This window comes from Mauremys mutica, chromosome 8 (genome assembly GCF_020497125.1).
Source record: "Mauremys mutica isolate MM-2020 ecotype Southern chromosome 8, ASM2049712v1, whole genome shotgun sequence".
In the NCBI taxonomy this organism is placed as follows: Eukaryota; Metazoa; Chordata; order Testudines; family Geoemydidae; genus Mauremys; species Mauremys mutica.
This window is the reverse complement of record NC_059079.1, coordinates 37,657,490-37,679,430: the sequence shown is the minus strand read 5'-3', so window position 1 is coordinate 37,679,430 and position 21,941 is coordinate 37,657,490. Positions and strand designations below refer to the sequence as shown.

General features: G+C 40.0%; 2 protein-coding genes across 5 annotated transcripts in view; one reads left to right on the top strand and one right to left on the bottom strand.

The window, feature by feature from the left end:
* The window catches only part of FRRS1 (ferric chelate reductase 1), a 28,633-nt gene extending 11,385 nt beyond the window's left edge, over nucleotides 1–17,248 (top strand). For all 4 annotated transcript variants that reach the window (XM_045026434.1, XM_045026436.1, XM_045026437.1 and 1 more), the window contains 15 exons: nucleotides 388–583; nucleotides 917–1,053; nucleotides 1,622–1,716; nucleotides 2,909–3,059; nucleotides 4,440–4,619; nucleotides 6,760–6,858; nucleotides 7,851–7,998; nucleotides 8,578–8,694; nucleotides 10,036–10,148; nucleotides 10,480–10,566; nucleotides 11,499–11,596; nucleotides 11,820–11,878; nucleotides 12,743–12,886; nucleotides 14,815–14,876; nucleotides 14,962–17,248. In XM_045026434.1, the coding sequence (XP_044882369.1) occupies nucleotides 388–583; nucleotides 917–1,053; nucleotides 1,622–1,716; nucleotides 2,909–3,059; nucleotides 4,440–4,619; nucleotides 6,760–6,858; nucleotides 7,851–7,998; nucleotides 8,578–8,694; nucleotides 10,036–10,148; nucleotides 10,480–10,566; nucleotides 11,499–11,596; nucleotides 11,820–11,878; nucleotides 12,743–12,886; nucleotides 14,815–14,876; nucleotides 14,962–15,054 (1,779 nt within the window). In that variant the 3' untranslated portion in view covers nucleotides 15,055–17,248. The remainder of the gene's footprint in view (nucleotides 1–387; nucleotides 584–916; nucleotides 1,054–1,621; nucleotides 1,717–2,908; nucleotides 3,060–4,439; nucleotides 4,620–6,759; nucleotides 6,859–7,850; nucleotides 7,999–8,577; nucleotides 8,695–10,035; nucleotides 10,149–10,479; nucleotides 10,567–11,498; nucleotides 11,597–11,819; nucleotides 11,879–12,742; nucleotides 12,887–14,814; nucleotides 14,877–14,961) is intronic.
* Nucleotides 17,249–19,373: 2,125 nt separating this feature from the next.
* The window catches only part of PALMD (palmdelphin), a 66,337-nt gene continuing 63,769 nt past the window's right edge, over nucleotides 19,374–21,941 (bottom strand). The window contains exon 10 of the mRNA XM_045027135.1: nucleotides 19,374–19,488. Within this exon, the coding sequence (XP_044883070.1) occupies nucleotides 19,445–19,488 (44 nt within the window). The 3' untranslated portion in view covers nucleotides 19,374–19,444. The remainder of the gene's footprint in view (nucleotides 19,489–21,941) is intronic.

Sequence of the window (21,941 nt, the reverse complement as noted above, 5' to 3'; positions counted from 1 at the left end):
CTATTTTAAAAGGAGAAAATAAACATAGACCTTGCTTTAAATGGTAGCCTGTCCACAACACAAATCTGGTCAGAGAGAGGACAAACAGTACCACATGATTGGATGATCTGCCACTACCACAGGAGGTCTTGAACAAATAATCATTCATACTAAAATTTGTTAGATGTTTGGTGTCTATAAACTATCTCATGAATGCCTGGCAATTGTCTGGATACTCCAGTTTGCTATGATTCTTGAACTCGGTGCCTTCACAAGCAAAGATGTTTGCAAACATATATATTTTTTAATTTAATCATGTCTACTAAAGACCAACATTAGTCTTCCTACTCCATAAACAGCATAGCATTTACAATGCTGGTTAATAATGTGTGACTTTAACTTCTTCAGATGGAGCCTCCTGTACTGGCTTTCGCTCTTTGGATATTTGCCTTTCTTTCTGTTCCTGCGGCTGGTTATCCAAATGGAAAAGTAAGAGAGGCCTGCAGTAGTATGATGCCTTGGCATGGACATTCTCCACAGCCATCCCCTGAGCACACTATATCAGTGAATGAGACCAAATTTAGACCAGGGGTCCATATAAAAGGTATTGTGTTCAGCATTGCAGTTGCGGTAAACTATGGTGGTCAAAGGAAGTGCTTTGTCTTGCCTCACTCACCTTCTGTAGATTCCTTGTGGTTACCTGGTTAAAGGAACCATCGATAGCCCCATCCTGAGAAAGTTGAAATGTCCTGGTGATGCTCATGAGTGTTCATCCAAGTCAGTGCAATTACCCTCTAAAATAATGTTAAACAGTGGCCATTGCTAAGGCATGGGGTTCAGGGGGCAGGGGGAAGCATATTTGTTCACTTCCACCTTTACAGATGACATTGGAAACATCTTAACATCTTACCTTTCTCCCCCCCCCCACTTATTTTAGTTAGTTTATCTGGTCCAGTTTTTGAAGGATTTTTCATACAAGCCCGGAATGCAGAGAACTTGGCTGGCCCTGCAGTTGGCTCTTTTATGCTAGCTGAAGAAAGGATTTCTCAGCTCCTGACATGTGGACTTGTAAAGGTATGGTGTGTGTTTCAAACAGGAACTAAGATGCATTGGTATAGCTACACCAATAGCTAAAATCCCCAGTGTAGACATGGCCTAAGCTTTTTAGTCCTTCTAGTTCTGTTTAGGCAGGCAGCTCACCACAGTTGGGCAGTAACTTGCAGATGGAGGTGTGGCTCTCTGCAGTTAGCTCTGGCCAAAGCCTCCAGCTTCCACTAATGTGAAATGGTTAGTGCCAACTGGCTCTTCACACAGCAAGTGGACTATACCTCTTAGTGTGTTAATATTAAGTAGAAAAACACAGCACTCCATACAGCATATATTGCAGACATTGATCATTGCCACAGCCAGGTTATAACTGATTCCCTTTCATGGGACTCAACTGATTTCCCATTGAAGTCAGTATGGAGGCTTTCCATTGAAATCAGTGGAAGGTGGGGTGAGTCTGTGGGCTTGTTCAGGACTCAGTTTAACTGCATCTCTGGTGCACCATTGTGTTGCCTTGTAGAATAACCATAGGAGTGTTGCTATATGTACATAGTTTGTAATATATACTCTGATTCTGGATATATCTCTTTTTCAGAATTCTGCTGTCAGTCACACAAGTAAATCAAAAAAGACACATGTAGAGGCTTATTGGGTTGCTCCCACAGATGCACCAGAACATGTACAATTTCTGTAAGTAAACACAATATTGGAGCTACTTTATTAGAAATCCAAACTAGGTGAATATATAGTACATCTGTCATAAATGTTGACAAGCATCCAGGAAATGTCTCTGGGGGGAACTGTTTGTTTCCTTCCTTTTCTACCCACACCAGCTCCTGCTCAAGAACTGGCTCTGCTGCCTATGGAAGGAGCTGGGAGGTTTCAGTGAAGTCAGTGGTTCCGCTTGGGCTGTATGCAGGGCAGCTGGCATTAAACTGGGCATGGACTCCCATATTCTTTGGAGCTCACAAAATTAGGATGGGGATTGGTCGATCTCCTACTCACTAGTGGTGCAGCAACAGCTACAGCTGTCACCTGGTACCATGTCAACAAGAAAGCAGCATATTTGATGTTCCCTTATTTAGCTTTTTTAACTCTGGCTTCTGTGCTCAATTACCGCATCTGGAAGGACAATTAAAAACAAGAAGCAATCTTAATACAGAACCTTGTGGAAGAGAATATCAAGGCAGAAGATTTATTTATTTAGTTTATTTAGTTTTAATGCATTTCCCAAATAAAGTTACAATCCTGAATTGGCGACGGGGGAGAGAAAATCATCAACATTCTCTCTCCTCTTCTGAAGTGGGGAAGTTGCAAGGCATGTTACTGGCTGACACTGGCCTACTACTTAGGATTTTTCCTCTCTCTTAGCAAGTGGTGGTTTACAAATGTAGTGATAGAAATATTTTTGTGATGTGTGAATTTTAGTTTAATTCCTAATCAAAACTGCACACGTGCTCTACCGTTATATGGCTTTAAAATTTGGACCCCAAATGTATGGTATGAGCAGTGACACTCATATGTTTTTGAAACAGAAATTATATGCCACCCTTCTGTGATGCTGCAAGTTATGCTGCAGGCAGCTGAGAAGTGACTGCCTTGAATCCATTTCTGAAGCTTGATCTGCTGTGTGGTGGATCCTTCTAGCTGGAGGGTTCTCCCCCCATTTCCCCCCCCCCAAAAAACCCCATCAGGTACCTGCGTAGATGTCATATTCTGTCATACAACTAATGTCTCTAAACTTGGCAAGTATGTTTCTTTTTGGTCAGCTAAATAAGAGTTTCTCCCTCCTTTTTTGTAAAGCATTATTTAGTAATTCATTTAGTACTTGCACACCCCTTATGGTACTGAATATTTGTGTGGTTTCCTTCCCTCCCTTCAGAGCCACAGTTGTAGAGAAATATAAAATCTTTTGGGTGAAGATTCCTGGTCCCATCATTTCCCAACCTAATGCACCACCTTTGACAACACCTACAAGTATTACACCAGAGACTCTACCAACTTCACAGCCAGTTTTCCATCTAACAACATCAGTGGGTATTATTTCTCTATTATGAGCTAAATTCTGCAAGCTTTATTCAGTTCTTATGCCTGGTTTCAATAGGAGTTTTCCCAAGTAGGGCTGCAGTTATGGCTTTCTTAGCCACTGTGTTGACAGAAGGTGGAAGATAGGAAATGACCTATCAGATTATTGTATGCAGTGTTGTTGTAGCCAGGTTAGTCCCAGGATATTAGTGAGACAAGGTGGGTGAGGTAATATCTTGTATTGGACCAATTCTCTCTTTTTGTCTCAACTTGTCTCTTTCTCGCCAACAGAAGTTGGTTCAGTACAAGATATTACCTCACCCATCATGTGTCTCTATCAGATTATTAACTATTGAGACGTTGAGAGAAGAGGGGTGGGGGAAGGAAACTCAGTTCAAGCACCACTTAGTAAGAAGGTGAAAAGACAAATACCTAAGCTCATCTGGGGAGTCATGTTATGCTTCATGCATAAAGAGCCATGCTGACCTGTTGTTCTGTATAGATAAAACTCAAGTTTAATAAAGTGAGTGTGTGGGTGGGCAGGAACAAAGTAGATTATTTCTATATACGAGTGGGAAGGCTTAATTTATAACTGCTTGTTCATATGGGTTTTTCTTTGTTTGGACTTCCATTACTGGTTCTTGAAGTTTTAATTAAAGTTGCCACATTAGTTGGGCAACAGTATTATCATTTTAACATGGCTAGGTTTAGCAATATGCCCTTTTTTCCACTTACAACAAATTCAGAACAAGCATGCTCAAGATAGCAGTATTTAAAGTACTCCTAAAGTTCAATGCTATGTATTGGGCATTTGTGCAGCTTAACTTTTCTTGGTGGGCTTTTAACCAACCATTCAGGAAAAAAATAGACACTTCTTTTTTTTTCTCCCCTAGAATGTGTTATTTTGAGTGTGTAAGAATCCACAAGAGCATCTTTCTAATAACTTAAGCACTATGGGGCTGTTAATGACTTGGAATAGTCTAGGAAAAGTGAGACCCCAGGAAGCCTGAAAACTATATAGAAACGTTTTACTTGAGTTAATAACTTATTTTATTAAACCGAAGAAATGTCCTTGAACAGGAGGGGATTGTATTACACTTCCAAATTATAGCCTTGTTACCACTATGTCAAACTCTTTCATTTAAACTGATTGTGAGCTTTGAATTCACCAATTTAATAAGTACCATGACAGTGAATTCTAATCCTGGTTAGTAATTATTGGCTATGTGGTGGGGGTGGGGGAGAAGAAGAGGGGTTTCTTTATTCATTTTCTGTGTAAATCTTCACTTCTATATTAGTTGGGACTATAGTAATTTTAATTGTGTGTGGGGTGGGGTGGAGAATGACCAGCTTGTTTTGTTAACTTAATTTTCTACTTGTCTGTCCAGTTTAATGCCTCCGGCTGTGGAATTACAAAGTTCTGCATAAGGAATCCTCCAAAATGTGATCCTGGGGCTGCCAATTGTTTCTTTCTGTCCTTCAAACAAAATAACCACTCGGTACTTATTGAAATGAGTGGTCCTAGTGAAGGATATATAGCCTTTGCATTATCTCATGACCAGTGGATGGTGAGTATCCCTTTTACAGTATTTCCTATGCCATCCAAGTAGCACAACAAAATACTTAAATAATTCTTAGTCAAGATATTGAGGATCAGGGCCACCCAGAGGATTCAGGGGGCCTGGGGTCTTTGGTGGCAGGGGGCCCCCACTGCCGAATTGCTGCCGAAGACCCGGCACTTCAGCGGCAGATCCCTGGGTGGAAGGAACCCCCTGTGCCGAATTGCTGCTGAAGACCCAGAGCGGAAGAAGCTCCGGGGGCCCGGGACCTGCGAGAGTTTTCTGGGGCCCCTAGAGCAAGTGAAGGACCCCGCTCCAGGGGCCCTGAAAAACTCTCATTGGGGGGCCCTTGCGGGGCCCAGGGCCTGGGGCATATTGCCCCAGTTCCCCCCCCCCCCCCCCGGGCGCCTCTGTTGAGGATGAAGACTGGTGTAGCCCCACCATTCTCAGCTGCACGTCCATCAGATTTTATAAATTAAATAGACCTGAGCCTCAGTAGTAGTCAGATGAGAACCCTTCAGAAGAAACTGAAATGCTACTAGGAAAAAGAACAGGAGTACTTGTGGCACCTCGGAGACTAACACATTTATTTGAGCATAAGCTTTTGTGGGCTACAGCCCACTTCATCGGCTGCATGTAGTTTGAAAATACAGTAGGAAGACACGCACGCACACACGAAACAATGGGTGTTACCATACACACTATAAGGAGAGTGATCAGTTAAGGTGAGCTATTATCAGCAGTTCTTTTTCTCTCCTGCTGCTGATAGCCCACCTTAACTGATCACTCTCCTTATAGTGTGTATGGTAACACCCATTTTGTGTGTGTGTGTGTGTGTGATATTTATCACCCCCCCGTATCTTTCTACTGTATTTTCAACTACATGCATCCAATGAAGTGGGCTGTAGCCCACAAAAGCTTATGCTCAAACAGTCATTCCTGAAAGCCCTTTGGAGATTCTTATGGCTGAAGAGAGTTACAATGTGCAAGAGTATTATGCACTAATCTGTATATTTAACTTCCATACTGAACAGAGTAATATTCTTAAAGCATTTCTATATGTGTCTGTCACAAGAAAAAGTAGTTCTTCACTCTACAAATATAGGAAGAAATAACATTCTCCGAGTTATTTATTAATACTCCTAGAAGTATTTGTGACTCTGGCAATGTGGATGGGGATACTTTGTAGAAAAAGCAGCAAAGAATCCTGTGGCACCTTATAGACTAAGAGACGTTTTGCAGCATGAGCTTTCCACTGGAAGTGGGTATTCACCCACGAAAGCTCATGCTGCAAAATGTCTGTTAGTCTATAAGGTGCCACAGGATTCTTTGCTGCTTTTACAGATCCAGACTAACACGGCTATCCCTCTGATACTTTGTAGAAAAAGTAATGGCATAATTTAATTTATAAACCAGTATCAGAGGGGTAGCCGTGTTAGTCTGGATCTGTAAAAAGTGACAGAGTCCTGTGGCACCTTATAGACTAACAGACGTATTGGAGCATAAGCTTTCGTGGGTGAATACCCACTTTATCAGATTTATAAACAAGTTATTCATTTTAATTAAAATCCCACCCCTTTTTAGCACTGATGTTCAAAAGATTTAGATGAAAACACTTTTAGCATCCCAAAAATACTGTCAATGGGCTGTCAGATACCAGGATCAAACCATTTTACAGACTATCCTGGTGCTCACTGCATAAATATTTCAAAAAGTAAGTGTACCACTGACCCCTGGTGGTAAGCCTTTATCATTTCAAGCACTATATCTTACAGTGTAGGGTGTGTTGTGTTGGAGTAAACTTTTTAAACTATAACATTATCTTCAACTTAACAATGCAAAGATTGGTATTGGCATATGGTATGCAATTAAATAACTTTTAATACCTTGTACAGTTCTAGCCAATGTCCTTCAAAAAAGTAGTTTGGTTTTTTTTCCATTAGACTTTGTAAGTTCAAACTTTCAACTCTTACAGTACTTCAGGCCAGACTCTCAGTTTAGTTTCACCGTTGTAAACTTGCTGTAATGGCAATTAAAGTACTCTGGGTATAGTGCAGGTGGAAAGGAGAGCTTGGAATAAACCATTCATCTGCATATGGCCTTGCCTATAATTACTATCTAAATTGGGGGAAAATGCTTTTATTTTCAGGGTGATGATGATGCATATCTGTGTATTAATGAAGATCACCGTATTAATATAAACACGGCCTATCTTAGTGGGCGAACTCCTCCTGTGTTGGACTCAGAGGTATGGTGTGTGACAGTTAAGTCACTTTGCATGCAGCTGGGTTCTAATTTGTCAATATTTCATTGATGTATAGTGGTGTGTGTGTGTGTGTTGTGTGTTGTTTTTTTTTTTAAATCCTATAGCTCTGAATGAAGCTACTAAGGCAGTAGTACTATAACTAGCCATCTTATGATAAAGACCCCAGGATTTTTCCCTTTCTGGACTCAGTGACCCACCTCACATAGAAGGTGCTTATTCCTGATGCACAAGAAATGTCAAGATCCAGATCCGTTGCTGGCTTCTTTATTACTTCTATTTGAACAATGTGTGAGGTAGTTGTCTGTTATTGCCCGGCCTATGCTAGGGAAACTTTCTACAAAATCTCCTACCATTGCTAATGCTGATGGAGCTCCACAGTGTAAGTGATTTTTTTCGAGAGCCCTGCAGTGTCTCTACAAAAGGTTAACTGAGAGTAAAAATGGTAGCGGGGAAGTGACTTGCTCAAGGTCGTGCTGAGATGGCAGACAAACGGGTAATACAATGCAAACTTCCTGATTCTGTTATCCAGGGAAGCAGTCTGTCTTTACTCTTATGCCCTCTTTGTGACCTTGAGCAAGTAATTTAACCGCACAGTGCTCCTGTGCATCTATTGTCTTTTTTTAAATAGCTTTCTGTAAATACACCCATGTAAGACACAACTTTGCTAGTCACCGTTTTGAAGACAATGCCCTAAAATGTAGTGTGTGAAAGCATGTCCCTGCAGCTGTTGCCTAGAAACCTACCACACCAACAGAACTCTGATTCTTGCTGGCATCACTGACTCTGCTGGTGCAGCTAACTCTTCTTATGATATGGGCTGTTAAGAGACAGTGAACACTGGCTCATTGTCCAACACTGGTCAAGTAGAGCCAGGCCAAAATCACTGGCCTTGAGGAAGGAGTGGAGTAAATTTTGTTTTCAAGTTTGAAAGACCTCACACAATGAGTATTGAATGTTCATCGTATGTTTCATAGAATGGCCTTGAAGATATCTCATGGAGGGTGGCTGATGGTCTTCTTCAGTGCTCTTTCAGAAGAAACCTTCGTCTTCCTGCTTATAAAGGGAGGTTTAATCTAAATGCTAATTATTACATATTTCTGGCAGATGGGGAGGCGAGTGAGGGTAAGTCTGGTTGAAGATATGGTTAAATATTCACATTTCTCAAACCACGCTAAACAAGGACTATCCTCTATAAAGTGTATTAAAAATAAACACGAGACGTAATCTGACTTCTGTTTCAAGTTTCACATGTAACCAGTGAAAATAACCTTAATGTGATGAGCTCTGGCTCATCTCTGGGAATGTAACAAAAATCTGGTTTGTTCTTAATATAAATGTATTCCATAACCATCTGGTGCTTGGAGTAGTATTCTTGAGAGAGAATCCTATACAATTTTTAATAGGAATTGAACTGAAATGAGTATGGAAACTAAATAGCATTGTATACAAGATACTCTTCAAAACCCTGTAGATCTAATAGAGAGTGATATCTTTTCGTGTGTGTAAATATATAGGAAAAAATCTTGAGGGGGCGGGTGGAGTTGAATCCAAAAGATTCCAGTCAGAATCTGCAGAGGTGAAATTTACAAACACAATGACCATCCCCCTAGAACACATGGTGCTCACTGAATTGTAAACAAGGGATAGGAGGGGAAGGGACTTTCACTAATTATCTATAAACTACTCTGTATCTTTGCATAGGAGGTCTAATTCACAAACATCATCATCAGCCTCTGATCACCAATGGAATGTACAATGTCACAGACTCTCCAAAGGATGTAGGGGGATCCCGCTCTCCACTTCTTCTTAAACTCCATGGCAAGTTACAGTTCTAACAGCAAATACTAGATTTGCCCAGTGCTGAAGAAGCTACTGTTGATTGCAGAAAGAAGGATGAAAATTTTGTAAAGAAGCTATTTCCGGTGGTGTCAGTCCACTGGGGTATCTGCTTCTTCTGATATAGGAGCTGGTTTGGAAAACTGAGGGAAAAGTAGGAAAACTTTTTTTTTTTTCTCTTAATTTTAAAAAACCTGACAAACTGTAATATGGTGTTGCAGGATTCTACTCATCCAGAGAGAGGAACTTGTTTTACTCATTTGTCAAGCATATTACTAGCTCCCTTGTTTTAAAGGAATTTTGTCATCTTATTTTTATGACTTGGCAGTCTAAATTTAGCATTGCATCTCTATTTTGAAGTTCCCTTTTCCCAGTACTATGTAAAATAAATGCGTGTACCATGATTTAGGCTACGTTTTAGTCACAGGTATTTTTAGTAAAACTCATGGACAGGTCACAGGCAGTAAACAAAAATTCATGGCCTGTAACCTGTCCATGACTCTTACTATATACCCTTAACTAAAACTTTGGGCTGGGAAGCTGTGGGTGCTGGGGGTGGTGATGGTCTGGGACTGAAACTGCTGCTGGCCAGGGGCTGCTTGGCTCAGCTGAAGAAGTCATGGAGGTGATGCGAAAGTCACGGAATCCATGAGTTCCATGATCTCTGTGACAGACACGCAGCCTTAACCATGAGACACTCATCGGGTCGTGGTTTGGAGCCTGAGCCAAAGCCCACTGAAGTTAATGAGAGCCTTTCCGATCACATTAATTGGTTTTGAAACAGGTCCATAAAGAGCTAAATGAAAATTCTACTTTCTGTCAAAGAAAGAAGACCTGTTTTGAATTAACTTTTTTAAACTTTTGTTACTAAAATCTAACTCAAGAATTCTCTGTGTAGTGCTCACCAAAAAACCTGTGGTCAGCAGATGAAGCACAGGCTGCTCATTACTGCCTCTGTTTTGACTTGTGCTATTGCACAGTGAACCGGCTTGTGGAGGCAGCAATAGACTGCCCTCTGGTTTGGAAGTGAAATCTATATCTTAGTGCATGTGCTTTCCCTGACCTGGCACCGATCTCTCTACAGTGCTATCCATACAGATTAGTCCTATTATTGACTGGTCTCTGCTCAAAAATAGATATAACATAGCAAGAGTACACCAATGTGTGAGGCATTTTTGAACCAAGTACCAGAAGGATTTGACCCTCTACTCTTATGTTCTTCTAAAGTTATGTTTTGAAGCTTATCCCCTACAATATTTGGTCAATTGTGTTCATATCCAGTGTTGTAACCAAATTTTCACATGTGAATATTTTCTCCTTCAGCTTCATTAATGTTTGTTGCATGGATGACTACAGTTAGTATTGGCGTTATTGTTGCCAGATTCTTCAAACCAGTTTGGCCTCATTCATTGTTTGGGAAGGAGATTTGGTTCCAGGTGGGCAAAAAACTCTACATAAAAGTTTAGCTATATGTATTTGTATTAGTCTTATTACAAATAGATTAAAACACAAGAGACTGTCTTGCTCCTTAAAGTGCATCTTCTTTTATTTCTTGACCTGGGGTGCCACAACAGGTCATAACTTTCATTTGGATTTGTGAAGTACAATGAGTTCAGTTAGGTATTGTCTCCTATTTACAGTGGACTTTGTCTTTACTAGTAATCTCTGCTTGCCTGCCAATGTAATACAAACTATAACAGTTTCCTCTAAATACACTTCAAAATATATCACCACTCCTTCATTTTAAAAATATTTAAATCTTCATAGGTACATCGTATGCTGATGTTGACCACAGTGCTTCTTACGAGCATCGCTTTTGTTCTTCCTTTTATATACAGAGGAGGCTGGAGTGAAGTGAGTAAAACCTTTTTGGGCTGCCTCTGAGATTTGAAGTCTGTATTGTTTCCCGGATAAATGTCATTTGAAGTATGAACAGTAGATTTGTTTTTTTAATGTCCATGGCATAGGTAGTTATTTAATTCCAAAGAAATTGCCATGAAAACGGTTACCTCATTGCTGTGCTTGAGTGATCTCCTGATGACCAAGAAGTATAAATCAGGCATTTACCTTGGTTTCCTACTTACTGCTTCTTTCAGTTGAAAAATTGCATTTGTCACCTTTTCTGGTTTTCCCCCTGTGTGTGAAAGACCTTGTTTAGAATTATGTGATCCACTTGGAGTCCACCTTTTTTCTAGTTTCAGCACGGAAACTAGAGATGGAAAAAGATCTATTAGGTCCTGAATCAATCTGCTGCTGCTTCCCTTCCCCTCATCCAGCTAATACAGGATTCTTCTCTGTGGTATAATTTTTCTAGTGCTTTATCTAGCCTATTTTTAAATGATGGACGGCAAAGCACTTCTCTTAAGAAAACTGTTCTGTGTGTGATGATGGTAGTTGACATCAAGTTCATCCCAACACTCAGTCTGAATCTTCCTTTTCCTGTTTACGCCCTTTGCTCTTAGTTTTGTCACCATGTGCCACTAGTTCTGTTTTTTTCTCAAGCTGCCTTGTACACTATAAATGCCAATTCAGTTTTAAATTAATTTAAAAGCATACACCGGGAGGAAAAAGTGCTTCTACTCCTAGCCAAGACAGACCAAAAGGTATGTGAGATGGGAACACTAGTTGCTGAGGATAGGGGCTTGGAATGCACCTGAAAGAAACAGTATTAAAATAAGGCTTTGCAATTGTGTACAGTTGTTCCTGACCTGTTCTTTGGTCTGAATGATGCTTGCGTTGTTTAGTATGAACGTCACAGTATTAATAAAAAGAAATCCTTTGTTCAGTGGGCAGGTTTTCACCCATACCTTGGCTGTACCGTGATGACTCTGGCAATCTTTCAACCTCTGATGGCAGGTTTCAGACCACCTCCTCATGCACCAAGGTACACTGTTATTTATACTCCTTAAAATGTCATAATGTAGTTCTCCAGGAGATTACACTGATAGCATACAAAACAAGTTTTGAACATGTTTCATACAGATACAAACTTTTATATTTTTTCAAGATAACATGGCATATTTAAGGATCTCTTTTCAACCTTTGGAAGACTTCATGTTGGCAACTAAATTACTTGATATAACACTGATTATTTTTTCTTCTTGTAGAAGGCAAGTATTTAACTGGGTTCACTGGAGTACTGGCACAACAGCTAGAATACTAGCTGGTGAGTAATTGTAATCCTGTCTAGGCATATCTAGTGTACCTCATTGTTTATAGCCCATTTGTAACTTGCTTAGGCATCTTGAGATGTTGATATTGCAGAAACGGAGTGGTGGTTGAACACTAGTTACTCAAACATGGATCTTAATGTAGATGACTACTTCAATCTCGTTAATCACCAAAGTGATCTTAGAATAAGGGTTTTGTCTGTATGGGCTATACAAACCAGACTTAACCCTGTATAATAGCAAGAGTAAGCAACAACCAGACACATTTTTTTACAGGCTTGCTTGTGTATTCAAAGCTCCTCTTCTTTTCCTAAGTCTCCACCTATCAATATGGAGTACTGGGACCCCTTATGTGACTTTCTTGTCTTCAGGGACTCTGGTGGCCCATCTCCTGCATGAGGCACCTTTCTCTCACCTCATCTTGTAGTTTTTGGGGGGAACCATTTGTTTTGGGGTTTGTTGGTTTGGTTTGTTTTTTAAATTGTGTATAATCACCAGAGTTTTCAAATCAGTTGCGGTCCTCCATTTATTTGGAGGAATTTGTTACCATTGTGGCTATGTATCACATCATTGTCCTTTTTAAATCTCTTTTTAGATTGTAAACATGCTAATCTATGTAGTAAAGTAGCTCCGGACTCTGAGGTTATTTCATAGGATCAATGTATAACAAGGATCATGGTTATCCTGAGCCATACAGTTAGAGATAGTTGGATGTGGCTTTTCACTCCTAAGCCTCCAGAAGTATATTTCACTCTTGATAACCATTCACCCACTAAGCCATAAGCTTGTGTTACTTTGTCTTAGGGACAGTACTTCTCAATGTTTCTTTTCACATCTTTAAACTGACTTTGTTTTAACAGTGGTGACTATGTTCCTGGGAATGGACCTACCAGCACTCAACCTTCCAGACCCATGGGACACTTATACAATGATTGGATTTGTAGCTTGGCATGTCGGTATTGATATTCTCCTGGAGATACATAGCTACTGTCTCATTCGCAAAGGTACAAACCAAACAATATGGCTACTGTCACTGCCTTGCTTGCCAGGTAGTGCAAAATAGGACTTCCCAGGTGAAATGCAAAAACTTGGGTAATTTAGTTCACTTAGTTAAGAGGCTTAAACCAGCCTCTAATTTTGTGCTTGCAAATATCCACTCATTTTGGTGATTTTGGATATGTGAAATAGATGCATGGATGACTACTTTTGAAAACAATGAGTGAATTTTGACACTTTTTGGTTAGACTTTCCTGGCTGTAAGTGCTGGTACATTTTTGAATTGGCCCGTTTGTCATGAAATCCCAAAACTTAGTGCCAGAAGGTCACGCGAATCTCTAAAATGTACACCAAAAATCTTCTGTTTGTGTTGCCAGCTCAACACAGCCATTGTGTTGTTATGGGGAAAGTCAAGCTTAGTGTGGGAGTGAACTCAGTCCTTTGAAACTAGGTAGGAAAGCAGGTACTGTCACTTGAGATCCTCTGTGATAAACCATTACTGTAACTAGCTGTGGCTGCCTACCTATGAACAGACTGGTCTACAGCAGAGGACCTTAAGCACAAACACTATTTGAGCAAAAATGGGTAACTCATTAGCTGCTAAATACCAGGGCCGCTGGCCCCATTGAAGCCTGAGAGAGTTTTGAAGTTAATTTCAGTAAGGCCCAGGATTTCATCCCAAGTTCTTATCTTCACTTTGGTCAGTATCTCACCAGGAGTCAAGATTACACACACAAGTAAATAAACCACTGCATAGTTGTCAAGAAGGATGGCGAGCGGTGGTTATAGTCGGGAAAATAATAATATTAAACACTTACCTGGAAGGGGCAGGGCTGGAGGGGTCAGCCTCCCCCAGCCAGCCCATCCGTGCTGCCTGGCCTGTGCTGCCCAGGGCTCCGGCAGCAATTTAAAAGGGCCTGGAGCTCCAGCTCCTGCAGTGGTGGTGGCAGCCGGGAACCCAAGGCCCTTTTAAAATCGCTGACCCTGGGGCAGCTGCCCCTTTTGCCTTCCCGCCCCACCCTCTGGTGGCCCTGCCAGTATGGGCTGGTACCAGTTTTTTTTTTTTTTTACCAATACACGGTACCGGCCTACTTTCACCCTGGTTACAGTAGACAGGAAGGGTGATACTTACTTACTAATAAAATAGAATGAAGAGAAGAGAACAATTTAGCTATTATGTGGAGAAGTGGGAGGAGTTAGATGCTGCCTATACATGAGGGGAGAAGAATTGGGTGACTCTCTGGTTGCTGGCTTGAGTAACCAGAGCATAGCAGCATCAAATGGCTCAAAATGGGAGGGGAGGGGCAGGACGGACGGACAGAGGATTTTTGGAGGAAAGAGGGAGTTAAATTCCAGCTGACCATGAGAAATCCAGGAGACGATGTAGAAATCCTAATCAAATTGTCCTTTTTAGCAGTGGCTCTCAACCTTTCCAGATGACTGTACCCCTTTCAGGAGTCTGTTTATCTTGCATACTCATTTCACTTCACTTAGCTCCCAGTGGCCGCGGTTTGCCGCTCCAGGCCAATGGGACCTGCAGGAAGCAGCGAGGGCCAAGGGATGTACTGGCCTTTGCTTCCCTAGTTTGAGAACCGCTGGCCTAGAAGACCTCTGCATACCCCTGGTTGAGAACCACTGCTCTTTGTCATTGAAAAGACAAAACACTGAGAGTGTCCTTTATGCTTCTGGCATGCTCTTCCACATTTTCATTAACTTTCTATCCTTATTTCTACTTAACTGTGGACACTGAAGTGTAGGCCATGAGAGGATGCATTGCATGAGGCTTTTTCAGTGGTGTTTCTGAACTGGCTGTAGAGATGCCTGTTGATCAGGCTTAATACCATGCCATGATTAGCCAGAAAGAAGTGTATGTGAAACATTTGCATCTCTTCTTATTAAGTACCAGGCTAACCATATGTTTGTTTTGGTTTTACAGTTGAAGTGATTGATGAGGATAGAATACAAATTCTTCAGTCACTTACATCAGCAGAAGCAGAGGCAAGTTGCTACTTTATAAAGAAAAGCACATACCGTGAAATACTTTCCAACACTGTAATTGTGAAATGTGTATTTTCTCTTACAGGGTCATACATTTAAAGAGATTGTGTTAACCATCTACATCTGTGGAAATATAGCATTCCTTATTACCTTCCTGGCAGCAATCCACCAACTATAAAAACTATGAATTTCTGGCAAGGACATTAGATGTTGAACATTTGCAGTGAAATCAAGAGTGAAGCACCACTCAAGGAATTCTTACAGATACCAGTGTTGCCTCAATACCTTCCTGAAGTTATACTTGAAGAATAATTGTGTGTGATGATGATAATCCATCTGTCTGTGCTCTCATGATCATCAACAGAGAGAATGTATGTTTAGATTCTAAAGACTGATCCTGCAGTCCGGCCCAAACTTTTTTTTTTAAATGGGAGTCTTTTCGTGAGTAAGGACTGCAGTAACTCTTTTAACCAGTAACTTAACTTTTTGTTTTGAATTGTGTAGGCTGAAAGGGTATGATTATAACTACTGATTGGTATGGGTGGAAATCACTGTTTTGAACTTTTATCATCATTCTCTGTACCTACATGTACATTATTTGGAATACTGAATAGACCAGTCCTAAATCTGCTTGTCATATAGTTCAGTTTACCATGTTGCTTAATGAATAATGTACTGCCTAAATGGCTACTTAAAGTATGTGATGTTGGTATTGTGCACTCAATCTGTGCTCAGAATGATTGTCACAAACAGGAGCTGATGCATCGAAGACTACATTGGCATATTTCTCTGCAATTAAATGCAAAAACTACACTTTCTGCTCTAAAAGCAGTTCCATATAACAAACTGGGCTGAGCTTCAGTCCTGTAACTTTGTCATTACTTGCATCAGTCACAAGGATTTTTTTAAAAAATCTTTAGACTATAAAGAGAAGACACACTGCAAACTCATTATGAGAAACTTTTAGCGAAACTACGCCGCAATGTGTCTACATAGTCATAGTGTCTTCTGGCCACTTAAGTCAAAATATCTGTTCCATCACTTTGTCGTTAAACATGGTACTGTTAGAAATGAGGAGTTTCCTTGACCTCCTGGTTAACCTGATAGAAGCTGCTTTCCCACAGCTCTTTTTAAATTAGCGTGTCCATGCAACAAGAGAATGACCTTTTTGCTTCATGTGCACAGGAATATTAGAGACTGGGGGGGGGGGGTTGTGCCTCTCCCTACTTTTGAGCAGTAAGGGATTCTCATAAGCAATATTGGCTAGATAAAAGCAACCCTCTCCACTTCTTGTTTTAAATTGTTTGGTTTTTGTTTTGTGGGTTTGTCTGGGTGGCAGTAGCTCTACCAACTATATAGTCAAAGCGTTCTATAAGCAGTGTTTTACTGGTGTATAACTGCAATAATACCCCCTGTGAACCCTGAACAGCTTCCTTTCATGCTTTATTCTAGTTCCTGATGTTTCAAAGCATAAAGATCTAGGTATGTTATAACAGAATATTTTGCCAACCATGGAATACTTGACTAGCTGTGATGGGGTGAGATTTGGGATGAAGAAAGGTATAAGAAACCAGACCTATCCACCCTCCACTCTCTTAGCAAGCATGATGTAGCTGTGGAATTTGTCACAGATAGGGATTAAGTTGTGGCTACCGATTTTTTTCTCCTGTATAACCCATCTGTACTCCTTCCATCGGGTACCTACTAATGTAGTTGGTTAAAGGAGCAACTCGGTGGAGGGCTACGAGCTCAGGCTGTTGGTTCAAGATTATTTTCTTCTTGGCTCCTCCAGAGCTATCTTAATGTGTTTCAGCCCCCAGCTGTTGATCAGTAACCTCATGGGCAGCAGTGATAGCCTTCAAGTGGGTGTAGGAATGGGAAAGAAGAACCACCACCAGCAGAAAGGAGGGAGTGGGGCAACCAAAAAAACCCAAAACCACCAAGCAAAAAGAGGAAGTACTTACCAAAAACCCTAAGTGTGGATACAGAAGGAAAGAAATGGCAGGAACTATACTGGGATATGCGTTTGGGAATCAATTGCAATGGAATATGGGGATTTCCAATCTCAGGAGCCTGGGGACCACTGGTACCCTACTGTCATATGATCAGATCTAAAGTCACTAGGGACTCTGCATACTCTGTATTTCTTTACAGGGGGAGAAAAAAGCTGTCAAACCAGATGTTTCACTGGGTTTTTATTCTTGTTTAATTATCAGTGTTGAGTTCTTTTGCATGGTTTTTACACTGATAGCTGTATGTGCTGCGTACTCTGATACCTCAAACATTGTCCATTCTGTTATGGAAATGTGAACACAGTCTTGATTGATTTTTGTTTGTTTGTTTAAAGAACATTAATATAAGTACTTTTGAAATTAAAGTTTCTCTTGTCTTTTTTAGTGGGATAAAGACACTTCAAAATATTGTGTAAGATTCCTTCCTACAAAAGCGAACCTATTCAACTTTTAAACCTTAAAGATCTGTTTCTTTTTTTATTAATCTCTTGCACTACTGGCTTTCCCCAAAAAAGCTATCAGGGATACATAAGTGGACAAAGTTGTTTTGTCCTCTTTCCTGCTCACTGCAGCTTTTGTGACACTACGTGGCGCTCTTGTTCAAATAACATGAAGTCCAGGTTGTTGGGGTTTTTCCCCCTCCCTCCCCAATTTTTAGAACTGTAAATGTGGGGGGCCTAGGTGTGGGAGATTATGTACAAAAGAGGGTCAATAAAAAGAAATTGGCCAAGAAGCTTCTTATAATATCAAAATTATTAGATAATTGGGTGAATAAACTGAATGTATTTCACAGATATACATAGTGAAACTGGTCTTTACTTAAGAGGTCATGGTTGAACTGACTGCAATTGGTTTACAGAGCTTATATTTTCACTTGTATGACTTCACTAGGGTTAAGTTCCAAAAGTCTTTATTTAGTGGTGTAGCAAGGAAACCCCCAGTCGTCTTTTAATGCTTCCCCTCCTCCCCGCACTGCCCTTCAGTTTAGTGATGCACTGAGAGAAGTCACTGTAAAAACTATGCTACCACTGAAAAATTAACGCTGGTGATTGTTTTGCTACTGATAGTCTGGCATTGAGGGTGTGGGGGCAGCATATTTCCCCCACCTGTGGCAGCACAGGCAGCCTGACATTAGGCATTGCTTGAATTCATGAGAAACGCGTGGTACGATTTTTTTTTATCAGGTCTGAAATATATTTAAATTGGGCATTAATACTTGAGCATTTTCCTTACATTGTGTGGAAAAATACTTAAACTACAGTACTTAATATACAGAGAAAGGAAGGGACTCCATCTTCTTAGGATGGACATGCCTGAGAGAGAGCAAATGTGGTACTAGGAGGAGAACAGGGGTGGTCACATTAGAGGGAGAAAACAGACAAAAGGAAAAGCAAAGCAATACGAGAATGTGAGATTACTAAAGATGGAAGGAGAGAGAAAACAATGCAAGTGGAAAAGAACTGCAACCCAACAGCTTAAACCTTATTCAGTTTTATTTGGCCAAGTTCTAACATTTGAGATTTTGCAGCCCTACATGTTAAACACGTGTGTTTAACATCTCAGAACGTGTCTGTGTCAGGTATGATGACAGCTCACTGGATGGGGGGCAGCAGGGGAGCTAAATAACCAGACCCAGGCTTGCCAAGCACAACAGGGTGCTTTGTGTGAGTTGCACCTAAGTCTAGCACCAGATTCAGCACTAGCTATTGCCTGCTCACTGGCGATGTGTTGGAGTACAGCGATGGAACGCCCACCCTCAGCTGGCACAGTGACAGTTACCACCTCATGAGAGAGAATTTGGATTTGCTTTTACATCCCTGCTGGGTTGCAGCTGACTTGAGAGAGCCTCCTGATAGGAAGCTACAGTCTGAATTGTAATTATTGACGAAAATATTTTTGAGCCAAGTCCTCAGCTGTTGTTAGTTGCTACCAATCCATCGGAGTCCAGTGCTATGGGAATGCTATGCTATGGGAATCTCTCTGCATATTTACATTCCATCATATTTCTACTTTAAATAGCTGCTTTTTTTACATTTAACTTAATAAACTTTCACTAGAAATTCACTGCAATAGCATCTTCAATTAGGTTGGTTCACTTTCAAGTGTATGCATGTGTCCTTGAAAATTGAATACTGGAATTTCCTCAAGGGGTGTTTAATTGCTTAGCCGTGCTGTACTCATGGCAACTGTTGTTCTTTACCGTGTGTGTGTGTGTATATCCGTGTGCTCGTATAGGGCCAAAGTTGACAGGTTCTTATGTGGGCAAATTTCCTATTGACGTCAGTAGTAGTTTTTTATTTAGGTGTAAGGACTCCAGGATTTGATTTGAGCTGTTTATCTATGCAGATGCCCCCCTATGTCTGGGGGGGAATCCTAGTGAAGTCACTGGGTCTCTGCAGAGGGACAGGGCTGCATATGTGTAATATGTAATTCATATTTACATTTTAGAATAAGCAAAACACATTAAAGTCCAGAAAAAGCAGCCGAAAGTAAGTCTTAACTTTATTCTCTTTTGATTAACAAAGCCTAAATTTTAGTTCCATGTCATTCCAACTGTTAAATCACCTTTTTCCCCAGCTTTGCCATTCTCATCCTCAGAGCTGTGGATAGAAAAGAGAACAGAAATAATGAATAACATGATTAGCTTTCTGCTTTTGAATCTAATCTCCTTGTTTAGAATAAGGAAGAATGCACTTACCCGAATGGTTAGATCCAACAGACTAAGCGTTACTTTAGTATTATAGAAAGAAATTAGTAGAAAGGATTAGTGCTGGTAATTTCACAGCATAGACAGAGTACAGAGAATGAATCCATTAACACTTTTAGAAGATAGGTGGACTAAATTTCAAAGCTTATTAATTTTTTTTAATTTTTTTTGCTTTACTGCACAGCGAACAGCTGGTATGGTTCTTGATTGGATAGGTGACCAGTTTAAAAGAAAACATGCGTAATTAAACTAAACTTTGTTTATAGCCTTCACTTAGTGGTTTAGTTTAAAATAGGGCTGTTGATTAATTGCAGTTAACTCACATGATTAACTCAAATTAATCACAAATTGTGATTGATTGCAATTTTAATTGCCCTGTTAAACAATAGAATACCAATTGAAATGTATTAAAATTGTAGATATTTTTCTACATTTTGAAATAGAGTTCAGTTACAACACAATACACTGCTCACTTTATATTTTTGATTACAAATATTTGTACTGTAAAATGATAAACAAAAGATAGTATTTTTCTATTTACCTCATACAAGTACTGTAGTGCAACCTCTTTATCATGATAGTGTAACTTACAAATGTAGATTTTTGTTGTTGTTACATAACTGCACTCAAAAACAAAACAATGCAAAACTTTAGAGCCTACAAGTCCACTCAGTCCTACTTCTTGTGAAGCCAATTGCAAAGAGGAAACAAGTTTGTTTACATTTATGGGAGGTGCTGCAGCCCACTTCTTATTTACAACGTCACCAGAGAGTGAGAAGGAGGTGTTCATGTGGGACTCTTGTAGCTGGCATTGCAAGGTATTTACATGCCAGATATGCTAAACATTCATATGCCCCTTCATGCTTCGGCCACCATTCCAGAGGACATGCTTCCATGCTGATGACGCTCGTTTTTTGTTCCTTTGTTTGTTTTTTTTTGTTTTTTTTTAAAGTGTTAAATTTGTGACTGAACTCCTCTGGGGAGAATTGTATGTCTCCAGTTCTGTTTTACCTGCATTCTGCCATATATTTCACGTTATGGTAGTCTCGGATGATGACTCAGCATGTTGTTCATTTTAAGAACACTTTCACTACAGAACTGACAAAATGCAAAGAAGGTACCAATGTGAGATTTCTAAAAATAGCTACAGCACTCAATCCAAGGTTTAAGAATCTGAAGTGCCTCCCAAAATCTGAGAGGGACGGAATGTGGAGCATGATTTCAGAAGTCTTAAAAGAGCAACACACCAATGTGGACCTGAACCACCAAAAAAGAAAATCAACCTTCTGCTGGTGGCATCTGATTGATGCATGGTCATTTTCATCATCTGAATCTGTACTGCTTTGGATTGTTATCAAGCAGAACCTGTTATCAGCCTGGATATAAATATCTTGCTAGGCTGGCTACAACAATGCCATGTGAATGCCTGTTCTCACTTTCAGGTGACACTGTGAACAAGAAGCGGGTAGCATTATCTCCTGCAAATTGTAACCAAACTTGTTTGTCTGAGTAATTGGCTGAACAAGAAATAGGACTGAGTGGACTTGTAGGCTCTAAAATTTTACATTGTTTTGTTTTTGAGTGCAGTTATTTTTTGTACATAATTCTACACTTGTAAGTTCAACTTTCATGATAAAGTGATTGCACTAAACTACTTGTATTAAGTGAATTGAAAAATACTATGTTTTTTACAGTACAAATATTTGTAATCAGAAATAAATATAAAATGAGCACTGTATACTTTGTATTTTGTGGTGTTGAAATTAATATATTTGGAAATGTAGAGAACATCCAAAAATATTTTAAATAAAGGGTATTCTATTGTTTAACAGCACAATTAATTGCAATTATTATTTTTAAGCGCTTGACAGCCCTAGTTTAAACACTTAGAAGCTTCTCTTTTTGTTTTGGATTAACATATGTAGAAGATTTGATTCTGTTCACAGTGGAGTAGGAGTGGGGCAGCAATGTCACAATCTTACCCCAAGTTCAATTTGTCACGGTAATGTGGTTTCTCTAAGTACTAAAGGCCTAATTATAATAGTTACAGCGCTCCACTCACAAACTTCAAAGTTACAAGGGAAACACAGGTGATTAAATATTAAGGCTCTTTCTAAAACAATGATATACAACTTTATTTAAAGAAAATTTCTGTAGTAAAAAAAGCTACACTCACAGATTTTTTTTTCCTCCCCTCTTTCCCCCCCTTCCCCCGCATTGCCTAGCTCTGTCTACTGCGAGATAAGTGGAGTTGAGGATTTAGTCATCTGTTATCTGATTTATGAGGCTCAACAAGTGTCCTTGGGGAGCCCCTGAGTGTACATATTAAACTTGAAAGTTATTGCT